The sequence below is a fragment of the Lithobates pipiens genome, unplaced genomic scaffold, assembly GCF_037356315.1.
Source record: "Lithobates pipiens isolate NorthernLeopardFrog02 unplaced genomic scaffold, aLitPip1_a1.2 Scaffold_18, whole genome shotgun sequence".
In the NCBI taxonomy this organism is placed as follows: Eukaryota; Metazoa; Chordata; class Amphibia; order Anura; family Ranidae; genus Lithobates; species Lithobates pipiens.
Genome location: NW_027507758.1, coordinates 166,075,182 through 166,099,436, shown reverse-complemented (window position 1 = coordinate 166,099,436; position 24,255 = coordinate 166,075,182). Strand labels below are relative to the sequence as shown.

Sequence of the window (24,255 nt, the reverse complement as noted above, 5' to 3'; positions counted from 1 at the left end):
AGTGTAAACCCTTTTTTTAGTTTTTCATACATGGTCAAGGGTTTTTTCAGTGGGAACGTTGGGGAACACAGTTCCGGCACCTCCAGCACTGAATGTATGTTACTGACAAGGTGTGCTGGAGGGTCTATTGATGCTGGAAGATCTATTGTTGCTGGTGGGGTCTGTATGGCTGGGGTGGATCTACTGTTGCTTGGGAGTATATTGTTGCTGGCTGCAGGGAATCCATTTTGCTGCCTTTCTTGTTATCATTAACAAATTCCATACAAGTTACTTAACACCACAACATGGTACTTGGTTGTGTATTCTCTAAAAGGGGCAGTATTGGACAGTAGTTAGGGGGTGGAACCAATAGACAGTGCTCAGAAGTGGGTAGGGGGTGGAAACAAGGGGGGACTTGAAAAAAGGGAGTACCTGCACCTTTCCCCTGAGAAAAAAGCCACTGGGGTTTTTTTTTGAGTTTTTTTTTGGGAAACAGTATAAACAAAAAAAACGAAAATGTTGAAAAAAAAATGTTTTTCTAATTTCTATCATAAAACATCTCCAATAAAATCTAATTTCAGCATAAGCAACATGTATTTTGGTACATGTCTTTGGTAAAAAAAAATCCCAATAAATGTATATTATTGGTTTGTGTGAAAGCTATAGCATGTTGACATTGTGTTAATGTGGACACAGCAATTGTTCGTGGTGGTGGTGGCGGTGGCATCACACCTCTAAACCAGAGCAGGCAGAATGACGTAAATGTATGTGATTCCATCCACAGTATATGTACTTACATATATAGTTACATAGTAGGTGAGGTTGAAAAAAGACACAAGTCCATCAAGTCCAACCTATGTGTGTGATTATATGTCAGTATTACATTGTATATCCCTGTGTGTTACGGTCATTAAAGTGCGTATCTAATAGTTTTTTTAAACTATCGATGCCCCCACTGAAACCACCGCCTGTGGAAGGGAATTCCACATCCTTGTGTAAAATGGACCCTCGCGCCACTATGTGCTAAACATAAAATAGATCTATGTGCGACAAAATAGAATATATAACGAAATATAATGAAACAACCTGTGGAATAAAAAAGTGCAAGTGCTGCTAAATCAAACAAAAATGCAGCGGGACAAAATAGTAAACACAAACTATCACTAAAATAAATAAAAAAGAGTCCTGCGCAAATAATACCACAAAAAAATGAATAATATATATAAATGTGAAAAAACAAGAGTCAATGAAAATATTTCAAAATAAACACACCAATAGTGTAAGTGTGTAGTGAAAACACTGGAGAAAGAACAGGACCAAATGTTCCAAAAAAATTCCAAAAAAATTCAGGCTCCCAGAACTCTCACCTCAGAGATGGAATAATAAGGCAAAAGAAAATGATTCCAATGGACTTCTCCTTCACTTCTCTGTGCACAATCACCAAATGGTATAAACTTCTACCACTAGAGGGCCGATTCAACCTCTTATGGGTAATACTGCAGCATATGTATCCTCGTGGTATGAAACTTAAAGAAAACACAGAGGGGAGGGGGGAAGGGAGAGAGAAAGGGGACTCCAATAGTGTAGTGGTTTCCAAAACTGAATAAATTTGTTTAAGAGAAAGCAATGGACTCTCACATTTAAAAAGAAAGTATCAAACAGAAAGAGATCTGGCGTGTACAGCCAGTCTTACGCTTGTTCCGGTATTCCTACGGCCACTCCCTACGCGTTACGTCACCACGTGACTTCTTCATGGGGATGACGCTAGACCATTCGTAATATGCTTATATACGAGAAAACCGGAAACGATCGGACCGGAAACGTCCGAACAACCATTTTGAAAGAGGTAAAAACAATAATGTTGGCCGGATATAGTAACTCCGCCATCTTGCTCCTCCACAATGGTGAAAGGGAAGTGTATGTATACCACCATTTTAGACCGGAAATGATACTTCGGCCATCTTAATACAATATGATGTACAGAAAAATATATACATTCTCCCTTTAAAGAGCAAAATAGATCCGAACGAAATATAGAATCCGAACGAAATATAAATACTGAAGATAAAAACATAAAGCCTAAAAATTGAAAAATAGCATATATCTATCAGTTTATGTTGAAAAATGTCAAAAAATATATATATGTAAAAACCGCAATAGACATGAATGTATAAATATCATGATATACAAATAAGAATATATAAACAATGTGAATAGAGAATGAGATATCCTAGCGATTTAAAATATTACGTCACTATATAAAAAAATGTATAAAATATACATAGCGACAATAGATAAAAAATATATAAAAAATATTAGAATATATATAAAAATAGTAGATGTATTAAAATATAACTCAAACTGTTCACCAAATAAAATGCCAAAAAATGACGATGATGGCATACCGGAAATAGAGCAAGACTTTACATAAAATATCCCATCATAATAATAATACAAGAGGATAAAATGTATACAGTATAATGCATAAAATTAAAAATTATTTAAAAAACAATTAAGATCAAAATCGACATTTAAACCATCAGGATAAAAAGATCTCATAGTAAAAATCCACCTAGATTCCTTCTGACTGATGGTTCTAATTTTATGGCTACCCCTCCATGAAGGATTAAATCTTTCAATACCCCAAAATTCTAAATGGGAAGGGTCCCTATTGTGAACTTGATCAAAATGTCTGGAGACTTGTGGAAAACCCTTTATAATATTTTGTATGTGTTCTTTTAGTCTTACTTTAAGTGCTCTTTTTGTTCTTCCAATGTATTGTAATTTACAACTACATTGTAAACAATATACCACGCCTTCTGTATGGCATCCAATAAAATCACGTATCATATGTGTTTCTCCGGTAATAGTACTGGTAAAATCAGATCTTTTATTTTGAAATTTCTTGGCATGTCGACATGTGAAGCAATTCTTGCAAGGGTAGAAACCTTTTCCAGTAAAAAAAGTGAAATCTCTTTTAGGGGGTGGATCAACCACGGATTTAGCTATAATATCTCTCAACGTGGGAGCCCTTTTGAAAATAATATTAGGTTTTTGCGGTAAGAGATTGCCCAAATCTTTATCTTTCTTCAATATGTGCCAATGTCGACTCAGCAACCTGGAAATTTCTTTGTGTTGTACATTATAATCCAATATAATCGAAGGGACTTCTGGATTACATTTATTTTTGTCCTTACTGTTGTTTTCAAGCATCTTGAACCTATCCATACTTTTAACATATTCAATTTCTTTTCTAATAAAGGCGTCATCATATCCTTTTTCTTTGAATCTTGTAGCAATTAAATCAGCTTGTTCTAGATAATCCTCAATTTTGCTACAGTTTCTTCTAATTCAAACCAATTGTCCTTTGGGTATATTAAACAACCATGGCTTAAAGTGGCAGCTATTGATGGAAATATAACTATTGGCATCAACGTTTTTGAAATGCGTTTTCGTGATAATCTTATTTTTATCCAGGGAAATATCCAAGTCTAGAAAATTAATTCTATTATTGTGTATTTTCCATTCTAAATGGATGTTTTTGTCATTCACATTTAGTTTTGTTAAATATTTTTCTAGAGCATCATGGTTACCATTCCATACTATGATGATGTCATCGATATACCTTTGATAAAAGGTTAGCTCTGCTGGTGTGTTTTTATATATGGCATCTTCTTCCCAATGGGCCATAAAAGCATTTGCAACACTAGGCGCAAATTTAGCGCCCATGGCTATCCCTATAGCCTGTCTATAATAAGTTTGATTATGCCAGAAAAAATTGTGTTTTAGGCAAAAATCTAAACATTTAATCAGGAACTTCCTTTGTTGACAGCTTAATGTAGTGAAGGTTCTCAAAAGCCATTTGATAGCAGAACATGCTTCATGATGCGCAACGATAGTATATAAGGAAGAAACATCTGCGGTAGCAAGCAAAGTTCTTCCTTCTAAGACAGTTGCAGTTTCTAGTAATTGAAGTGTATGTTTAGTATCTTTGAGATATGCTTTAGTCTTCTGTATGGCTGGTTGAATAAAAAAATCTAGATATTCTCCCAATCTGGAAGTGAGAGAGTCGATGCTATTCACGATCGGTCTGCCAGGTGGATTATCTCTATTTTTATGTATCTTAGGAATCGTATATATAATAGGTACTCTGCATGATTCAGGAAGAAGATATTTGCTTTCTCTTTTATTTAAAATAGCTTTCTTACTTCCTAAATGGATTAACTGTTCCAATTCCTTTTTATATTTCGTAGTAGGGTTACCCAAAAGTTTGGTATATGTATTGCTGTCTTGCAGTTGTCGATCCAATTCATCTAAATGGGATTTTTTTGATTGTATAACGACAGCGCCTCCCTTGTCAGCCGGCCGAACAACAATATCCTTCCTTTGTGTCAATGTTTTAATACCTTTTTTAATATATCCTGGATCGGAAACTTTTTTGATTTTCATGGTATAGATATCGTCCAACACGAGTTTTTTAAAAACTTCAATATGTTGATTACCACTGACTTGTGGGTTAAACACTGAATTATTGCGTAAAGTACTGAATAGTGTAGGATTAGGTTCATTTACTGTAATAGTATTGGATTTAATAGGATTATTCATAATGTACTTTTTGATATTAATTTTTCTGATGTATTTTTGGATGCCAATATACGTGTCAAATTTATTCAAATTTTTTGTGGGGGCAAATTTAAGACCTTTATCCAGAACGGCTAGTTCTTCTGGGGAAATGGGAGTATCGCTCAAATTGATAACTCCTTCTCCAATCATTCTCTTTTTCGTTTGGATTCTCTTTCCCGCTCTGCAGCCTCTCTTCGTTCTGGGCTGTTTCGTATTCTTTCGTTTTCCGTTCTTCTTATGGGGGAGTGATACGGTTCCTGTGGTGGTCTTCCAGGCGAATCCCTCCTCCAATGTGTCTCCTGGGGTCTCCTTGGGGAGTAGTCTCTCCTGTCCCGATCTAAAAAATGATCTTGTGTATCTCGAGGATATTGAGGATAAGAGTGCTCATAGTAGTTTTGTTCCGGATAATTTCTAATGGGTTCATATCGATTGGACGTTGGTATGGGGCTTCTATCCCTTCTTCCCTGATAGTCATTTTGATATGAAGGCCTTCTGTTATTTCTTTGGTGCCAGTTATTATAATATGGTTTCTTAAATTTTTTAAAAGGTTTTTTCCACCCTTTTTTAGGGGCCTGTTGTGTATAATTTCCCCCATATGTATGGTTATCATATGGGACTGGGGTGGCGTATTGGTTATTATACGATGAATCATGTCTTCTCGGCGTCTCAGGATAACCCCTGTTATAATGTGTAACAGGAGGTTTCTCTGTTTCAAATCTACTATTATGTTTTTCCCATATAAGATCATTGGCAACATGAGAAGATGTGGGATCTTGTATTCTTACTTCTCTTTCTGGAGTAGATTGTGTAGACTCCGGAATAGTTGGTTCTAGTTTGCTTTGCCATTTAAATATTTTATTGGCTTTATAATCTGAAGTATCCCGGTGATATTTTTTCATTTTTCGTTGTTGAACCTCTAAATCTTTAGCAATAAGGTCTTTGTTAAGTTGTGTAGCCATTTTATAAAATTCTGGCGATTCCTTATGTGATTCTAATTTACTCCTAATCTCCTCAATCTGTTTTTCAATTATGTGAGCCTTTCTTTGCTTTCTTTTCAGTAAAAATTTAACACATTCAACACTTTTACTATTGAAAAATTCAAACCACTCCTCCATAGATTCTTTGTCAATCAGACCATCATTAGGTGGTAACTCCCACCTAATGCGTCTTGGAGCAATGTTTTCTCTAATATATTGGTCAAAAGTGATGGTATCCCACCAAAGACTGATCTTTTTCTCCATATGATGTCCTAACTTTCTCATAAGACTATCAAGATCAGAATTGCGTGCTTTAGTGTGTGAAAAAATTTCATCCAAATTAATATTTCTATTTTCCAAAAAGGTGAACACTTCCATAATGGCAGCAAAGGAAAAATGTGTAGAAGTATAAAATATGTGTAAAATGGACCCTCGCGCCACTATGTGCTAAACATAAAATAGATCTATGTGCGACAAAATAGAATATATAACGAAATATAATGAAACAACCTGTAGAATAAAAAAGTGCAAGTGCTGCTAAATCAAACAAAAATGCAGCGGGACAAAATAGTAAACACAAACTATCACTAAAATAAATAAAAAAGAGTCCTGCGCAAATAATACCACAAAAAAATGAATAATATATATAAATGTGAAAAAACAAGAGTCAATGAAAATATTTCAAAATAAACACACCAATAGTGTAAGTGTGTAGTGAAAACACTGGAGAAAGAACAGGACCAAATGTTCCAAAAAAATTCCAAAAAATTCAGGCTCCCAGAACTCTCACCTCAGAGATGGAATAATAAGGCAAAAGAAAATGATTCCAATGGACTTCTCCTTCACTTCTCTGTGCACAATCACCAAATGGTATAAACTTCTACCACTAGAGGGCCGATTCAACCTCTTATGGGTAATACTGCAGCATATGTATCCTCGTGGTATGAAACTTAAAGAAAACACAGAGGGGAGGGGGGAAGGGAGAGAGAAAGGGGACTCCAATAGTGTAGTGGTTTCCAAAACTGAATACATTTATTTAAGAGAAAGCAATGGACTCTCACATTTAAAAAGAAAGTATCAAACAGAAAGAGATCTGGCGTGTACAGCCAGTCTTACGCTTGTTCCGGTATTCCTACGGCCACTCCCTACGCGTTACGTCACCACGTGACTTCTTCATGGGGATGACGCTAGACATGGGGATGACGCTAGGGGTAGCCATAAAATTAGAACCATCAGTCAGAAGGAATCTAGGTGGATTTTTACTATGAGATCTTTTTATCCTGATGGTTTAAATGTCGATTTTGATCTTAATTGTTTTTTAAATAATTTTTAATTTTATGCATTATACTGTATACATTTTATCCTCTTGTATTATTATTATGATGGGATATTTTATGTAAAGTCTTGCTCTATTTCCGGTATGCCATCATCGTCATTTTTTGGCATTTTATTTGGTGAACAGTTTGAGTTATATTTTAATACATCTACTATTTTTATATATATTCTAATATTTTTTATATATTTTTTATCTATTGTCGCTATGTATATTTTATACATTTTTTTATATAGTGACGTAATATTTTAAATCGCTAGGATATCTCATTCTCTATTCACATTGTTTATATATTCTTATTTGTATATCATGATATTTATACATTCATGTCTATTGCGGTTTTTACATATATATATTTTTTGACATTTTTCAACATAAACTGATAGATATATGCTATTTTTCAATTTTTAGGCTTTATGTTTTTATCTTCAGTATTTATATTTCGTTCGGATTCTATATTTCGTTCGGATCTATTTTGCTCTTTAAAGGGAGAATGTATATATTTTTCTGTACATCATATTGTATTAAGATGGCCGAAGTATCATTTCCGGTCTAAAATGGTGGTATACATACACTTCCCTTTCACCATTGTGGAGGAGCAAGATGGCGGAGTTACTATATCCGGCCAACATTATTGTTTTTACCTCTTTCAAAATGGTCGTTCGGACGTTTTTTACCTCTTTCAAAATGGTCGTTCGGACGTTTCCGGTCCGATCGTTTCCGGTTTTCTCGTATATAAGCATATTACGAATGGTCTAGCGTCATCCCCATGAAGAAGTCACGTGGTGACGTAACGCGTAGGGAGTGGCCGTAGGAATACCGGAACAAGCGTAAGACTGGCTGTACACGCCAGATCTCTTTCTGTTTGATACTTTCTTTTTAAATGTGAGAGTCCATTGCTTTCTCTTAAATAAATTTATTCAGTTTTGGAAACCACTACACTATTGGAGTCCCCTTTCTCTCTCCCTTCCCCCCTCCCCTCTGTGTTTTCTTTAAGTTTCATACCACGAGGATACATATGCTGCAGTATTACCCATAAGAGGTTGAATCGGCCCTCTAGTGGTAGAAGTTTATACCATTTGGTGATTGTGCACAGAGAAGTGAAGGAGAAGTCCATTGGAATCATTTTCTTTTGCCTTATTATTCCATCTCTGAGGTGAGAGTTCTGGGAGCCTGAATTTTTTTGGAATTTTTTTGGAACATTTGGTCCTGTTCTTTCTCCAGTGTTTTCACTACACACTTACACTATTGGTGTGTTTATTTTGAAATATTTTCATTGACTCTTGTTTTTTCACATTTATATATATTATTCATTTTTTTGTGGTATTATTTGCGCAGGACTCTTTTTTATTTAATTCCACATCCTTGCTGCTCTTACAGTAAAGAGCCCTCTACACAGTTTAGGGTTAAACCTCTTTTCTTCTAATTTTAATGATTGGCCACATGTCTTATTAAACTTCCTTCTGCGAAAAAAGTTTTATTCCTATTGTGGGGTCACCAGTACAGTATTTGTAAATTGAAATCATATCCCCTCTCAAGTATCTCTTCTCCAGAGACAATAAATTCAGTGTTCGCAACCTTTCTTCATAACTAATATCCGCCAGGCCCTTTATTAGCTTTGTTGCCCTGCTTAACTTAGTCGTCTGCAAATACAGAGATTTAACTGTTTACCCCATCCTCCAGGTTTATGATGAACAAATTAAATAGGATTGGTCCCAGCACAGAACCCCAGGGGGACCCCACTTCCCATTCCTGACCATTCCGAGTATTCCCCATTTATTGCTACCCTCTGAACTCACCCTTGTAGCCAGTTTTCAATCCATGTCCTCACCCTATGGTCTATGCCAACAGACCTTAGTTTGTACAGTAAACCCTTATGGGGAACAGTGTCAAATGCTTTTGCAAAATCCAGATATACCATGTCTTTGGGCCTTCCTTTATCTAGATGTAAGCTCACCTCCTCATAGAAGGTTAATAGATTGGTTTGGCAAGAACGATTCTTCATGAATCCATGCTGATAGCTTGCATACTATTGATGTTAGGCTAACTGGTCTGTAATTCCCACGGATGTATTTTGGCCTTTTTTTTTCATTGGGGCTACATTGACTTTTCTCCAATCAGCTGGTGCCATTCCAGGCAGTAGACTGTCAGTAAAAATTAGGAACAATGGTCTGGCCATTAGATGACTGAATTACCTAAGTACCCTTGGGTGCAAGCCATCTGGTCCTGGTGATTTATTAATGTTAAGTTTCCCAGGTCTATTTCTAATTCTGTCCTCTGTTAGCCATGAGAGTGCTTCCTGTGCTGTGTCATGAGGACAAACACTGCAGTTTTGGTTACTGAAGCCCCCTGATTCCCTTGTGGAGACTGAGGAGAATAATAAATTCAATATCTTTGCCATCTCCCCATCCTTTGTAACCAGATGTCCTTCCTCATTCTTTATGGGGCCAATATGGTCTGTCCTCCATTTTTTACTGTTTATATACTTAAAGAATTTCTTGGGATTTTTTTGCTCTCCTTCTCCATCTTAGCCGCCCTAATTGCACCCTTACATAGCTTGTTGCATTCTTTGTAAAGTCTGAATGCTGATGATGATCCCTCAGCCTTCTATTTTTTAAAGGCCTTCTCCTTTGCTTTTATATGCATTTTTACATTGGAGTTAAGCCATCCAGGACTTTTTTTTTCCGCTCTTTTAAAGCGGTTGTATACAGTTTTTTTTACTTTTACCTACAGGTAAGCCTATAATAAGGCTTACCTGTAGGTTAAAAAAAATCTTATTCCCCTCGCAATGCGCCACTGACTGCATCAGCGCATGCGCACAGGGGATTTTTGGCTGAAAGCCTGGCAGATGCCTGACTTTGCCAGAAAGAAATCTCCTGCGCGCATGCGCAGGAGTGACGATATCGTGGCTCCGGCCACTCACAGTGCCGGAGCCGCGATTCCTGGAAGTCACGCCGAGGGAACATGTCAGCTCCCTCTGCGTTTATCGTCAGAGATATCGGGGCCTTGTTCTAAGGTAAGTATGCGGTACACAAGATGTCACATATCCACACCCTCTGGGCATCGTACCTACTAATTTAATGAGGATTGGGGATTATACCCTGTCCAAATTAACTAACAACTAGCTTCCTGACACTAAGGCCGCGTACACACGCGGGGACTTTTCGCCCAACTTTGTCCGTCAAACAGTTTCGGCAAACAGTCCGCTCAAAATTAGCATGGACGGACATGGCCACACACGACGAACGAACAGTTTGCTGAAACCGTGCGCGATGACGTGAACGGCACGTACGACGGGACGAAAAATACGACGTCCTATACACTGCATTATAACTTTCGGCGTGTAAATCCTTTCTGAGCATGCGCAGAACTTAGTTTGACGAACAAGCCTACACACGAGGGGACTGTTCGCTGAAACAAAGTTTCAGCGGACAGTTTTTCGGAATTTCCGAAAAACCTTGTTCAGCGGACTGTTCGCTGACACTGTCCGCTGAAAGCCCACACACGAGCGGACTGTTTGCCGAAACACTGTTCAGCGGACAAAGTTGGGCGAACAGTCCCCGCGTGTGTACGCGGCCTAATACTCAACAATACAATACACAGGTACTTGCAGTCCACGTGCACACACAGACCATGTGGACTCACAGACCAGATGCACTCGCAGACCACGTGCACTCGCAGCCTACATGCACTCACAGACCATGTGCACGGGCAGACCACGTGCACGGGCAGACCGCATGCACTCACAGCCTACGTGCACTCGTAGATCACATGTACTCGCAGACCACGTGTACTCGCATATCACGTGCACTCGCAGACCACGTGCACTCATAGACCACGTGCACTCGCAGACCACGTGCACTCATAGACCATATGCACTCGCAGACCACGTGCACTCACAGACCATATGCACTCGCAGACCAAGTGCACTCGCAGCACTCATGTACTCACTGCTCTCTTGCACTCACAAAACTGTACTGTGGTTGGACAGCAAGTGCATTTAGTCTAAAGGCAAACTGTTCCTGCATTGTTTGCCCTTTAAAAAAAAAACACATAATGCTCTATGTCATAGGTCAAATTTTATTGACATACTATACAACATCCATTTTAAAATATTCAAACTTATATAAAATTTCACTTAAAGAATATTGAGGTTTAGTTAAAAGTTCACTGACCTTTATAGAGATCACTACGCTTTACAGTAAATTCTAATATACAGTGTTTTCTAATGAACAGTGCAGTACATTGATTTATCTTTATTTACACAGAGAATTTGCATCATGTAAAACATTTAATAGATAGAGAGGAACTGCAGTCTGCTCATCTTTGCCATTCTGAAGCGTCCCTCCAACCACTTTGCATATTATTTTATATATAGTGTGATTCTGTACTTGCCAAATATGCTGCAGAAATCTCCCTTCACTAAGTCTGGCTGCATCCATTTTAATTGTGGGTAGCTGTAGCTGCTGCCTGTTCACTTGCTGGATTTACACAGACACATAGAGGCACACCTCCAGCTCTGCAGCCCTGCAGCTCTCATTGGCCCTGTTTTGACTCACCCCCCCTCCTTTCCTGGCAAACTCTCACAAGAGTGAGAGAGAGAGCTGTGCATGATGTCATAAGCCTAGGTTTTTTTTTTACCAGACAATAAACAGGAAGTGGGCTGTACAGGGGCGGACTGACAACTCATGGGGCCCCCGGGCAATAGAAGATTATGGGGCCCCCAGGCTTACAGGTGGCCGCCATGCCAGGAGTAAGTAACATACAAAGCAACAAGTACAGTCAGGGTGAACGCCAGGTGGCCGCCATGCCAGGAGTAAGTAACATACAAAACAACAAGTACAGTCAGGATGAACGCCAGGCTCACATCAGCCCTACCTTACACCATAGACCTAACATTCTCCCTATATATCACAGTCCACAGAGTCCTAACTTACGGGCTCAGCAGTTCACCATTCAGCTGCCTCCGAATGGCTGTGGATTTTTCAGGGGCATAGGATTGTTAGATCGACTTCTGTTTGGTGGCAGTAGGCACAAATGAAACATACAGTATACATATACACACACGCACATTATACATATATACACATATACACATAGACACCAGTGGTGGCTGGTGCTCAAAATTTATGAGGGGGGGGGGTGGCACAAACAAACTGAAAAACACAAACAAAAAAAAACCCCATCAATTGCAGCCACTGTGCCCATCAAATGCAGCCACTGTGCCCCATCAAATGCTGCCAGCGTGCCCATCAATTACCGCTACTGTGCCCATGAATTGCTGCTAATGTGCATCGCCCCATACTTACCTGTCTCGGAGCGGGTCAGCGGCGGTGTCCTGCACGCCCCTCGATGTCTTCTTCCATCCTCTGTCAGGCATCCAATCACAGTGCCTGACGCTTCAGCCAATCAGGTGACAGGTAACAGACCCAAGCACCTGATTGGCTGAGAGGCGGTTCAGTGTTAGCAAAGTGAATTCCTTTGCTTTTCTAACACACACACACACAGCTGAGTGAACAGTGAACGCCCAGCATGACGCCTGCTGTTCACCTTTGTGGGCGCCTATTAGAGCCTAAGGCTCTAATCAGGTGCTTCCCAAAAACACACCCGCCGCTGTAATTCAGGTGCCCGAAAAGGAGACGGGTATCTGAATAGGGGGTGTAAGCGGCAACCATAGATAGATTCATGCAATGCATGAATCTATCTATGGTGATAGAGAGTTGCCAGGAGAGTGGGGGCAGCGCCCAAGCGCCCCTTATGGACGCACCGCCACTGATAGACACACAGTATACACAGACACACAGACACACACCATAAACACACACACATATATATATTTTAGGGCTGGGGGAAAAAAAAATCGATTTAAATCTTGAATCGAGCTGAGAGGTCAAATCAATAAAAAATGTAAGAAAGCATCGTGGACTAAGCCAAAGCCATAGCCTCGCCTAAAAACTCCTGCCCGCAGCTCCTCAGGACCGGCACAGTGTCCATAATTTTTTTTTAAAAAAAAACAAAAAACAACACCTTGATTCAAACAGTGTTTTTTTTTTTTTTATTATCGCAGATATTTTTTTATTTTTTTTTTAGAAAAATCGGCCAGCTCTAATAATAATAAAAAAAAAAATATATATATATATATATATATATATATATATATACACATATATACATATATATACACACACACACACCACACCCATATATGTACACACACACATTATATATATATATATATATATATATATATATATATATATATAGACACCAGCACTTTTCACCCAACGAACCAGCCTAAAAACACACTGTTGCCACCATCTCCAGGCATGCTGGGACTTGTAGTGCCCCAGCAGCTCACAGACACTTTAGGTGGTAATGCAGGAGAGGAGGGAACTGTGCCTGTGTACTGGTGGGCAGGTAATGAGTAGGCAGGGTAGCAGAGATTGGGGGAGGAAGTTCCTTCCTCCAGAAGCATGGCACTTCTCACATAGAAAATCGATCTAACAGTTTCAGAGCCCTGCTAGAGGAAAAACACATCCACCCTCCCTCCTGCTCACTAGGTTAAGCCACTGACACTCAGTTCATCTCAGCAAGCTTACCTTCCAGCAGGTTGCAGCCCTTCCCACACTGCACGTTGTGTCCCCTCCTCCAGCTGTTGGCAGTCTCCTGCTCTGAAATCAAATGAGCCGCGGAGAGGAAGGGGGCGTGTACACTGTTTCCATTGGCTGAGGAGGCAGTACAGAGGCGGGGCATCTATAGCTTCCTTTTTTTTTACAGCAAAATTATGTCGGCATGGGACATTTCAGGGACAGATGTAAAAAAACACAGATTTTTACATACTGTCCCTGCATTTACCGAGGCTGGCCAGTCTGATGGGGCTCCCTAGTGGCATGGGGCCCTCGGTCCGTGACCGAGTGCCAGAATGGTCAGTCCGCCCCTGGGGCTGTATAAGTTATTTACTGGCAGATTTTTTTTTTTTTATTCAAAGTTAAAACAACAAGGACAGAAGATTTCATAAATGGAAAGTTGAAAAAATGGCTGGTTATCCAGTTCCATACCAGGCCATAGTGATATGATGCCAGCAGGAACACCCTGCCAACCCAGGTGGACATCATAGAACGTCCTCCTGTTCTTGCCGCTCCTGTGGGCCCCCGGGCACTTACACCCCCTTCCTGCCCAGGCCATTTTTCAGCTTTCAGCGCTGTCACACTTTGAATGACAATTGCGTGGTCATGCTATACTGTATTCAAGTGAAATTGTATAATTTTCTTCACACAAATAGAGCTTAGGTGGCACTGATGAGGAGGCACACATATACAGCACTTATGGGCACTGATATGTGACACTGGTGGGCACTGGGCACAGATCGGTGGCACTGAGGGGCACAGATAGGTGGCACTAGTGGGCACAGATAGGCAGCACTGGTGGGCACAGATAGGCGGCATGGATAAGTGGCACTGATAGGCACTAATGGGTGGTATTGATGGGCAGCAGTGATGAGCATTATTGGGCAGCAGTGATGGGCATTGATGGGCAGCACTGATGGCCAGCACTGACTTGCATCACTATCGGCCACTGATTGCTGGCACTTGTGGACACTGATGGGCACTGATTGCTGGCAGTGGTGGGCAATCATTGCTGACACTGGTGGGCACTTAATTGTAATCAGGGCACTGGGATTTCTACTAACATAAGAGGAATCAGTGCAAGGGACACATTCTACTGAGTGTAAGTTATGTCCCTTGCACTGATTTTTGACTTTAGCTTTAATACTCAATTTACCTTTTTTCCAGAAAAAAATCACAACTAAATTAAATAAAAATTCCAGTATATATACCATAGTTTATAGACGCTATAACCTTTTTTTTTTTTTAACCAAAAATATGTAGCAGAATATATATTGGCCTAAGTTTATGAAGAAGTTAAGTTTAAAAAAAAAAAATGCTGGATATGTTTTATAGCAAAAAGTTAAAAATATTGTTTTGTCAAAATTATCTGTCTTTTTTTGTTTATAGTGCAAAAAAAAAAAAAAAAAAACTGTGATGAGTTAATACCACCAAAATAAAGCTCTATTTGTGGGAGAAAAAATTACATTTCATTTGGGTACAGTATTGCATGACTGCACAATTTCCAGTGAAAGTATCAAAGTGCTGCATCATAAAAAATGGCTTGGTCATGAAGAGGGGTAAATCTTCTGGAAGTCAAGTGGATATATATTCCTTCTTCTTTTGGTTACATCCCCAGCTGTTCTCATAAGTCTCAGTTCAAAAATGAACTTATTTACACCCACACCAAGACAGAATACAAGATGAATATTTAAACTCCATGTAGATCGGGGTTGTGAATTAAGGGACCTGGTATTTTAAGGCTATAGTTCTAATCTCTGCATTGGCATGCTGCCTAAGTATTGTTATTTATTTGTCATTGTACAGAAAATGTTCCCTGTTCAAAAAAAGATTTATTTTTTGTTTTTATTTTTTATTACAGGAAAGCTACCGCTTTATGAAGACGGCAATGGGTATAATAAAAGCTATAATAAATGTGATGCATAACTTTAGCAATGAAAATGAAATAGCTGGTACCTTTAAAGAACTGAAGTTAGCTCACTATCCTTGGCAAACCAAATCAAAGCCCTTAGGAAAAACAGCAGAACACTTCAAGGTAAATATATTTAAACACAGGAAACATTCGAAAATGTTTCCAACACAAGGCAGAAAACAGGGAGCATTTGTTTTCGGCTCAATAACCTTCTAGCTCCCTTTGTTTTGATGATTTGTTGCTAAGAAGTGGACGTTTGTTTTAAAGTCAAGAGTAAAGCATCGTACATACGATCAAATTGTTGGCCAACAAAGTGTCAGACTTTTGTCCGAAGGGCTTGTGGCAGGAACTTTTCTTGCATACAAACGGTACACAATTGTCAGCCAACAAACACGAACGTAGTGACATAGTACGAAGAATTTCAGCTCTTGAACGCCACCCTTTGGGCACCTTCTGCTAATGTGTTTGGTGAGCATTGATTCTGAGCATGCGTGTTTGTACTTTCAACTTTTGTGTGATAGACTTGTGTACACACAATAGGAAAATCTGACAACAGACCGTTGTCCTCCGAAAATGTACTAGCCTGCCATCCAACATTTGTTGGCTGAAAGTTGGACAAAAAATGTCTGATGGTGCATACTAACGGTAGAATTTTAGGCCAACAGTCTGTCATCACACAATTCCCTGCAGAAAATCCAATCGTGTGTATGAGGCTTAAGACATCACAGTTATAGGAAATTTCAAAGTAACTTCAGTAAAAGGGGAAAACTGGGCATTTAAAGAAAAAGCCCAACTTAAGTCACACAATTAGATATTAATAGAAATTGTATTACCAACCTTTATTTTAACAGTCTTACCTCCACCTTCCTATTACAGCAGGTGTACGGGCAGTGGTGGCCCGCCCATAGGGGGCGCCCGGGCGCTGCCCCCCCCCCTCCCCCTAGGTGTAAAAAAAAAAAAACGGGCCCTTTAAGACATTTAAAAAAAAAAAAAATGTCATTTAACAATTTAACATAGTGTACTGTGGCGCCGGTCACAGTGCACTATGAGAAGCGCCACGTCGATGCAATCACAAGATTGTATCCATGGCGCTTCATTTGCGGGTTAAAAACCCGCCTTGCGGCGCACTGTAGAACGCCGACTAGCTTCCGCCCGTAAAATCACTGTGATTCTACGGGCGGGAGCATTGTCATTCTTAGACAGGCAGGTCACTTCCGGCTTTCGGCTGCTTCACGAAACCCGGAAGTGACGTCGGCAGCTCCGTTCCTCAGCCCGAGCGGAGCTGCAAGACAGTGAGGCAGGAGGTGAGTCACCGCATAAAGGCTTTCTAGTTTCTACTTTGTTGAGAATGTTCATGCATTTAGCTGAATGAATGGAAAAAAAGCTTTCACAGCCAGAAAGGTTTCCCCAGGCCAGGCGACTTTTGCCGTGGCCAATCAGAGAATGAGCTCTGAAGGGGGAACTCCACGCCAAATTTCTGAAAAAATTTTTGACGTGGGTTCCCCCTCCGAGAGCATACCAGGCCCTTAGGTCTGGTATGGATTCCAAGGGGAACCCCCTACGCCGAAAAAACGGCGTGGGGGTCCCCCCCAGATCCACACCAGACCCTTATCCGAGCACGCTACCCGGCCGGCCAGGAAAGGGGGTGGGGACGAGCGGGCGCCCCCCCCCTCCTGAGCCGTACCAGGCCGCGTGCCCTCAACATGGGGGGGTGCCTTGGGGGAGGGGGGGCGTGCGGCCCCCCCACCCCAAAGCACCTTGTCCCCATGTTGATGAGGACAAGGGCCTCTTCCCGACAACACTGGCCGTTGGTTGTCGGGGTCTGCGGGCGGGGGGCTTATCGGAATCTGGGAGCCCCCTTTAATAAGGGGGCCCCGGATACCGGCCCCCCACCCTATGTGAATGAGTATGGGGTACAATGTACCCCTACCCATTCACCTGTAAAATAAAGTACAAAAAAACACAACACAGGGTTAAAATATTTTATTGCACAGCTCCGGGGGTCTTCCGTCTTCGGGGGTCTTCTCGCCTGACTCCTCCGCTATCTTCTTGTAGCTCTTTTGCTAGCGGAGGAGCCCGGCTTTCTTCCTTGCCGCCGGCCTCTTCTTCCGACTTCGGGGGTCTTGTCCCCCTCTTCGGTTCTTCTGCCGGGCCACCGCGCCTTCTTATAGCTCTTTTACAGGCGGTGGCCCGGTCTTCTGTCGCTGCCGCCGCCGCCGCCCGTTCTTCTTCTTCTTCTCCAGGAGATGTTGACTCGACGATCTCTCCGGCCGCAATGCCAGGGACGCGCTGCGCTGCCACTTATATAGGGACAATGGGGCGGTGTCACATGGGTTGATGTCACATGGGTTGGTCACATGGGTTGATGTCACATGGCGACAGTCCCAGCATCCTCCGGGACTGTGACATCATTACGGGGGCGGGGTCACCATGTGACATCAACCCATGTGACCAACCCATGTGACATCAACCCATGTGACACCGCCCCATTGTCCCTATATAAGTGGCAGTGCAGCGCATCCCTGGCATTGCGGCCGGAGAGATCGTCGAGTCAACATCTCCTGGAGAAGAAGAAGAACGGGCGGCGGCGGCGGCGGCGACAGAAGACCGGGCCACCGCCTGTAAAAGAGCTATAAGAAGGTGCGGTGGCCCGGCAGAAGAACCAAAGAGGGGGACAAGACCCCCGAAGTCGGAAGAAGAGGCCGGCAGTGAGGAAGAAAGCCGGGCTCCTCCGCTAGCAAAAGAGCTACAAGAAGATAGCGGAGGAGTCCGGCGAGAAGACCCCCGAAGACAGAAGACCCCCGGAGCTGTGCAATAAAATATTTTAACCCTGTGTTGTGTTTTTTTTGTACTTTTTTTCACAGGTGAATGGGTAGGGGTACATTGTACCCCATACTCATTCACATAGGGTGGGGGGGCCGGTATCCGGGGCCCCCTTATTAAAGGGGGCTCCCGGATTCCGATAAGCCCCCCGCCCGCAGACCCCGACAACCAACGGCCAGGGTTGTCGGGTAGAGGCCCTTGTCCTCATCAACATGGGGACAAGGTGCTTTGGGGTGGGGGGGCCGCACGCCCCCCCTCCCCCAAGGCACCCCCCCATGTTGAGGGCACGCGGCCTGGTACGGCTCAGGAGGGGGGGGCGCCCGCTCGTCCCCACCCCCTTTCCTGGCCGGCTGGGTAGCATGCTCGGTTAAGGGTCTGGTGTGGATCTGGGGGGACCCCCACGCCATTTTTTCGGCGTAGGGGGTTCCCCTTGGAATCCATACCAGACCTAAGGGCCTGGTATGCTCTCGGAGGGGGGAACCCACGCCAATTTTTTTTTTTTTCAGATTACATAAGGGGCGTGGTTTATGAGAAGTGGGATGGGCCAAAATGATGGGCGGGGTCATGATGGGCGGGGTCTGGCGCCCCCCCATCCAAAAACGTCACCAGCCGCCACTGTGTACGGGTTGTCTTAATATCACTGAGCATCTCTGTAGGCAACAGTTTGGCTGAGTGCACATAATAATGTAAACCTGGCCAAACATTGTTATCTTCAATAAGCCAAAAACAAGGTATATTGAGGAATTCTCCCCTGCTGGGACATTGTATTCAGACAACAGCACCGACCTCTTTCACAATACTTTGATCTTGACTTGCTGCAGACCCCGATAAATGAAAAATGTTCCAAACTGTTCCTTCAACAGAAGTAGATTAAAGGGTAAGTTCACCTTTGTACACTTTTTTTCTAAATTCCAGCTCCCCTATGCACCAATATAGCATTCATGTACTTTTTTTGCAAAAATATCAGAGCTTTCCATTAAATCTACAGTCACTTACTTTTCTTGTCCTGATCCACGTTTCCAGATGTTTTCATTGGTAATGTCTTCTTCCTTATTAGGGATGAGCTTTGAGTTCGAGTCGAACTCGTGTTCGACTCGAAGATTGCCTGTTCGCCAAACAGCGAACAATTTGGGGTGTTCGCGGCAAATTCGAAAAGCCGCGGAACACCCTGTACAAGTCTATGGGAGAAATCTAAAGTGCTAATTTTAAAGGCTTATATGCAAGTTATTGTCATAAAAAGTGTTTGGGGACCTGGGTCCTGCCCCAGGGGACATGTAGCAATGCAAAAAAAAGTTTTAAAAACTGACGTGAAACAATAAAAGTGTAATATTCCTTTAAATTTCGGACCTGGGGGGTGTGTATAGTATGCCTGTAAAGGGGCGCATGTTTCCCATGCTTAGAACTGTCCCTGCACAAAGTGTAATTTCTGCAGGAAAAAAAGTAATTTAAAAGCACTCGCAGCTATAATGAATTTAAACAATTGACTTCTTTTGGGCAAAGGAGCCCACACACTCATCAAAAGAAAGTACTGGATTCATTTATTTTAGGGTATGACGAGCTTAACAGACCTAGTCAAATGCACCCCTTCTCTTTCTCTGTGTGAGGGAACCTGTTCTGAGAGGTGTGACTGTTACTCAGCTCTTCCAGCAAAGAACACTGGAGAAAAAGAAGTGTATTCTTACTGAGAGCAAAACTGAATCACAAATTATAACCAGGTAAGTGATTAAGGCTGGGTTCACAGATGTGCGGCCACGGGTTTGTGCCTGGGGTCCAGTGCGTGTCTGTTCACCAGTTCAGGTGCAATTCAGGTCAGAATTTTTGCCTGAATTTGCACCTGAATTGGACCCAAACACACACAGGACCCTTATGCAATCTGCCTGTGTGAACCGGCTTCATTGAGAGCCGGTCACACTCGGCTGTCATGCGAATTGGATGTGGAGAAACCTGCATCCAATTTGCATATATGTGAACCCAGCCTAAAGCTAAGCTGAAACAAAGCACATACTGACACATCTTTGGCTAGGCCTCTCCATAAAAAAATTAAAATAACAAGCACTTTTGCACTTTCAATAAGAATTGTGCGGTCATGCAACATGTACCCAAATTAAATTTTTATAATTTTGTTCACACAAATAGAGCTTTCTTATAGTGGTATTTGTTATTTTTTGCGATATAATTGAAGTGAAAATTTTATAAAAAAATATTTTCTACGTTCTGTTCTAAAATAAATCCAATAAAAACGAATTTTTGTCATAAATTTAAGCCAAAATGTATTCTGCTACATGTCTTTGGTAAAAAAAAATCCCGTTAAGTGTATAATAATTGGTTTTTGTGATCACAGACATATGTACGCAATGATCACTGACATATGTGTGCAGATGATCATTGGGACATATGATTTTAGTGTAAGCCCTTGTACACATGGTCGGAGATTCCAACAGAATGTGTCCGATCGGACCGTTTTGTCGGATATTCCGACTGTGTGTGGTCTACATCGGACTGTTTCCGTCTGAGTATCCGACGGACCAAGTTTTCCAACTTGTTGGTAAAATTTTCCGACAAAATGCTCCGATCGGACATACTCCGATCATGTGTAGAGAATTCCGATCGGACAAAGTGCCATGCATGCTCAGATCAAATTCCTACACCAAAGCTATTGGCTACTAGCGTGAACGTAGTCCCGTCGTAACGAAATAACGTCATCACGTCGGACTTTCAACTTTGTCCGACCGTGTGTATGCAACAGTTTCGGACAAAATCCGTCAGACAAAATCCGACGGACAATATCCGACGGATTTGGTTGACGGAATCTCTGACCGTGTGTACAAGGGCTTACATATGTGGGGACAGGTGTTTTTACTGTGTGGAGATATGTGTGTGGGAACAGTGTTTTGTGTGTGTTTACATTGTGTGGGGACACTGTGCCGGTAATCAGTGTGCAAAAAGCTGTAAGAACAGCTCATACTCACTGATCACCGTCCACTCAGAAGGCGGAAGCTCCCACCCGGCCGTATATGTGCAGTGGCTGGGTGGGAAGTGGTTAAAAAGGCTTCACTCTATGTTCATTATATGAATAACAGATTCTTTCTCTGTTTATCTGCGCTGTTCTGAACTTACTTGAACTTTATTTTAGGCTTTTAACATTGCTTTGTGGAAACTTATGAGTGAAGCTGTGGGAAACAAAATTACGCTTGACTTGGTATTTGCATTCCGAGCCTTCACATTGGATTTTTCCACAAATTTGTCGCCAGAATCTCATTCCATGCAAGGTATTTATTAAATTGTACTAAATCCAACCCTGGGTAAATCAGTTTTCAATTTCCCACACAACTTCTAATAATGCTTAATCAAGTATTGTCAAAACATCACATATATTAATGTATCACAATCAGGGAACTGATTACTCAGACTGCAGAATGGCAGAATGGAAAGCAATAGATCTATGTTGGGACAGCTTCAGCCACTAAGAAAAGAATATAAAATGTCTTGTCAGGCAATTATTATTAGCAAGTACATGCTAGGAAAAATCATAGAAAACATTATAGTTTTTTGTAATTTGCTCATCGTTCCCTGGCCTAGCATGCATTCCCTTCATTAACAGAGGGAACCGAGAGAGACTGAAAACTAGTAGCGAGAACAATTTTCTGTCTGACTGAAAATCAGAACATTCTTGATCAGAAAAGTAAACTCAGACTGCTCCTATTGAATACATTATACTTAACCACTTCAATACTGGGCACTTTCACCCCCCTCCTTCCCAGACCAATTTTCACACTTTGAATGAGAATTCCATGGTCATGTAACGCTGTTCCCAATTACATTTTTACAATTTTTTTCACACAAATAGACTTTTTTTTGGTGGTATGTAATCACAGCTGGGGTTTTTATTTTTTACGCTACAAATAAAAAAATATTGAAAACTTTCCAAAAAAATGCATTTTTCTTAGTTTCTGTAATAACATTTTGCAAATAAGTAATTTCTCTTGATAATTTTGAACAAAAATGATGCTGCTACATCTTTTTGTTAAAAAATAACCCAAATTAGTGTTTAATTGGTGTTGGCAGTGATGGAGGACAGACAGATGTTTTATGGGGACACTGACGTGTATGGGGACAGGGGTATCAGTGGTGCTTGGTGTACTTTGTGGGGTGATCTTTAACAGCTCCCTGTGTAAAATCATTCTCACACAGAGATGTCACAGATCTGCAGATTCCCCCCCTCACTGAGCTCGGCGGGGAGAACTGTCACAGAGGCACGCGTCTCTGTACATTTTGTCGGCTGTGATTGGTTTGCACCCATTGTGTTCCCAATCTGCCCATAAAATGAACATACATTTCCAGCACACTGTATGTATTTACTTTATCAAAATCTATGAATCCCCTTCCTACTTAATGCTGTGATAATACAATAAACAGGTTTAAGTTCCTTGAAAAAATGTATTTGAATAGTACTGTATATTTTAGGTACAAAATCTGAAATTCCTGCTTCCTGGCAAAATAGAACAGCTACAGCTGTTGAGGAAACTGCTGCAATTAAACTGCAAGCTTGGTGGAGAGAACGGTTTGTTATGAAGTGTTGGAATGCCAGAAAATCAGGTATGTTGAATAATACAGTTTGTCTCATTTTGTTTTCAATCACAGGATATCTCATCTGCAAATCATGTTTAGCTGTTGTACGGGACTAAAAGGTTGGGGAACTTATTTCTCCTAAACTTGCACAATGCTGGGAGCTTAATGAGGGTTCTGTGTCCATATCTTTGGTATAGGACAGCCCTCAAATTTTCCACATTTTGGTAATGGAAAATGAGGGCTGGCGAGCCTGGGCTGCCTGGGGGAGTTGGATGGGGGGGTCTTTTGTGCATTGTTGGGCGCAGGCTGCATTGATGGGGACAGGCAGGCTGCATTGATGGGGACAGGCAGGCTGCATTGATGGACACAGGTAGGCTGTATTGGGCACAGGTGAAGCGGCTTTGATGGACACAGGTCAGCTGCATTATTGGGCAACGGTGAGGCTGCACTGATGGACACTGATACAGTTGTTGTTAATATTTATTTTTGTATCTTAATTCTGCATTAAGCATTTAAGTGTCATTTCATGAGATTAATTATGAGGGCATGTTTAGGGTCGGATTTAGGCACCGGGTAGGATAGGAGTTGGGTGGGGCAACTGGTGGTGAGGAGGCCTGGCTAGTAGCTCAGAACTTAAATTTTTTAGTTCTGGTACCTGGTATAGGATGCTTTAGAACTTTCCTCCCAGGTTCAGCACTCGGTGGATTGTGAGATGACTGTAGACAATTTCAGCTAACTTGTACAGGCGAGGCATGATTTGTCTCTCCATCTTTGCCAGATCTCCTCCATTGGGCCCAGGCCTTTGGATTTACAGAACTTCTGCCAGTCATGCTATATGTCCTTAGCCTATCCTATTAGCCTAAAGCAACAATTTGATTTCCCAAACATATATTTGTTTTGATGCATACAACATCGGCATGTCTTCTAGAACCAATATAGTACACAGCCTTTATACCTAACTAGCTCTCAGGGCTGGGTTATGCCCTTTCTTCTCAGAGTTTTGTTCTCAGCTTTCAGTTAATTGTCAAAGACTCTTCATTCCACAGTGACTCACCTGTTCTTCATTTCCTGCTCGTCAGCTGGATCTGCTGGTTATATAAACTCCCTGGATCAGATCGTTTGTGCCTTTTCCTTGGTCAGCATATCCAGACTCTCTCTGCTGTGTTTTTCTCTGATAGACTTTTGCTTGTCTGACTTCCTTTCTGGTTCCTGATCCTGTTTGCTGCACCCAACTACGCTGATCTCTGGACCTCTGTTTCTCTGGCTTGTTCTGACTACCCATCCTGGTTACCGATTTTGAATCAGTCGCTGACAGTCAGGAGCTCTTTTTTCCTGTGAGTCTCACTAGTATACCAGTAAATTTAGAGACTAAAATGTCAAATTGAAGATACACTAGTGAAGAGGCTTACAAAT

General features: G+C 41.5%; 1 protein-coding gene across 2 annotated transcripts in view; it reads left to right on the top strand.

Moving 5' to 3' along the window:
- Nucleotides 1-24,255, top strand: part of ADGB (androglobin) — a 422,031-nt gene that overhangs the window by 266,846 nt on the left and 130,930 nt on the right. For both annotated transcript variants that reach the window (XM_077486347.1, XM_077486346.1), the window contains exons 20-22: nt 15,400-15,573; nt 21,407-21,542; nt 22,738-22,869. In XM_077486347.1, the coding sequence (XP_077342473.1) occupies nt 15,400-15,573; nt 21,407-21,542; nt 22,738-22,869 (442 nt within the window). The remainder of the gene's footprint in view (nt 1-15,399; nt 15,574-21,406; nt 21,543-22,737; nt 22,870-24,255) is intronic.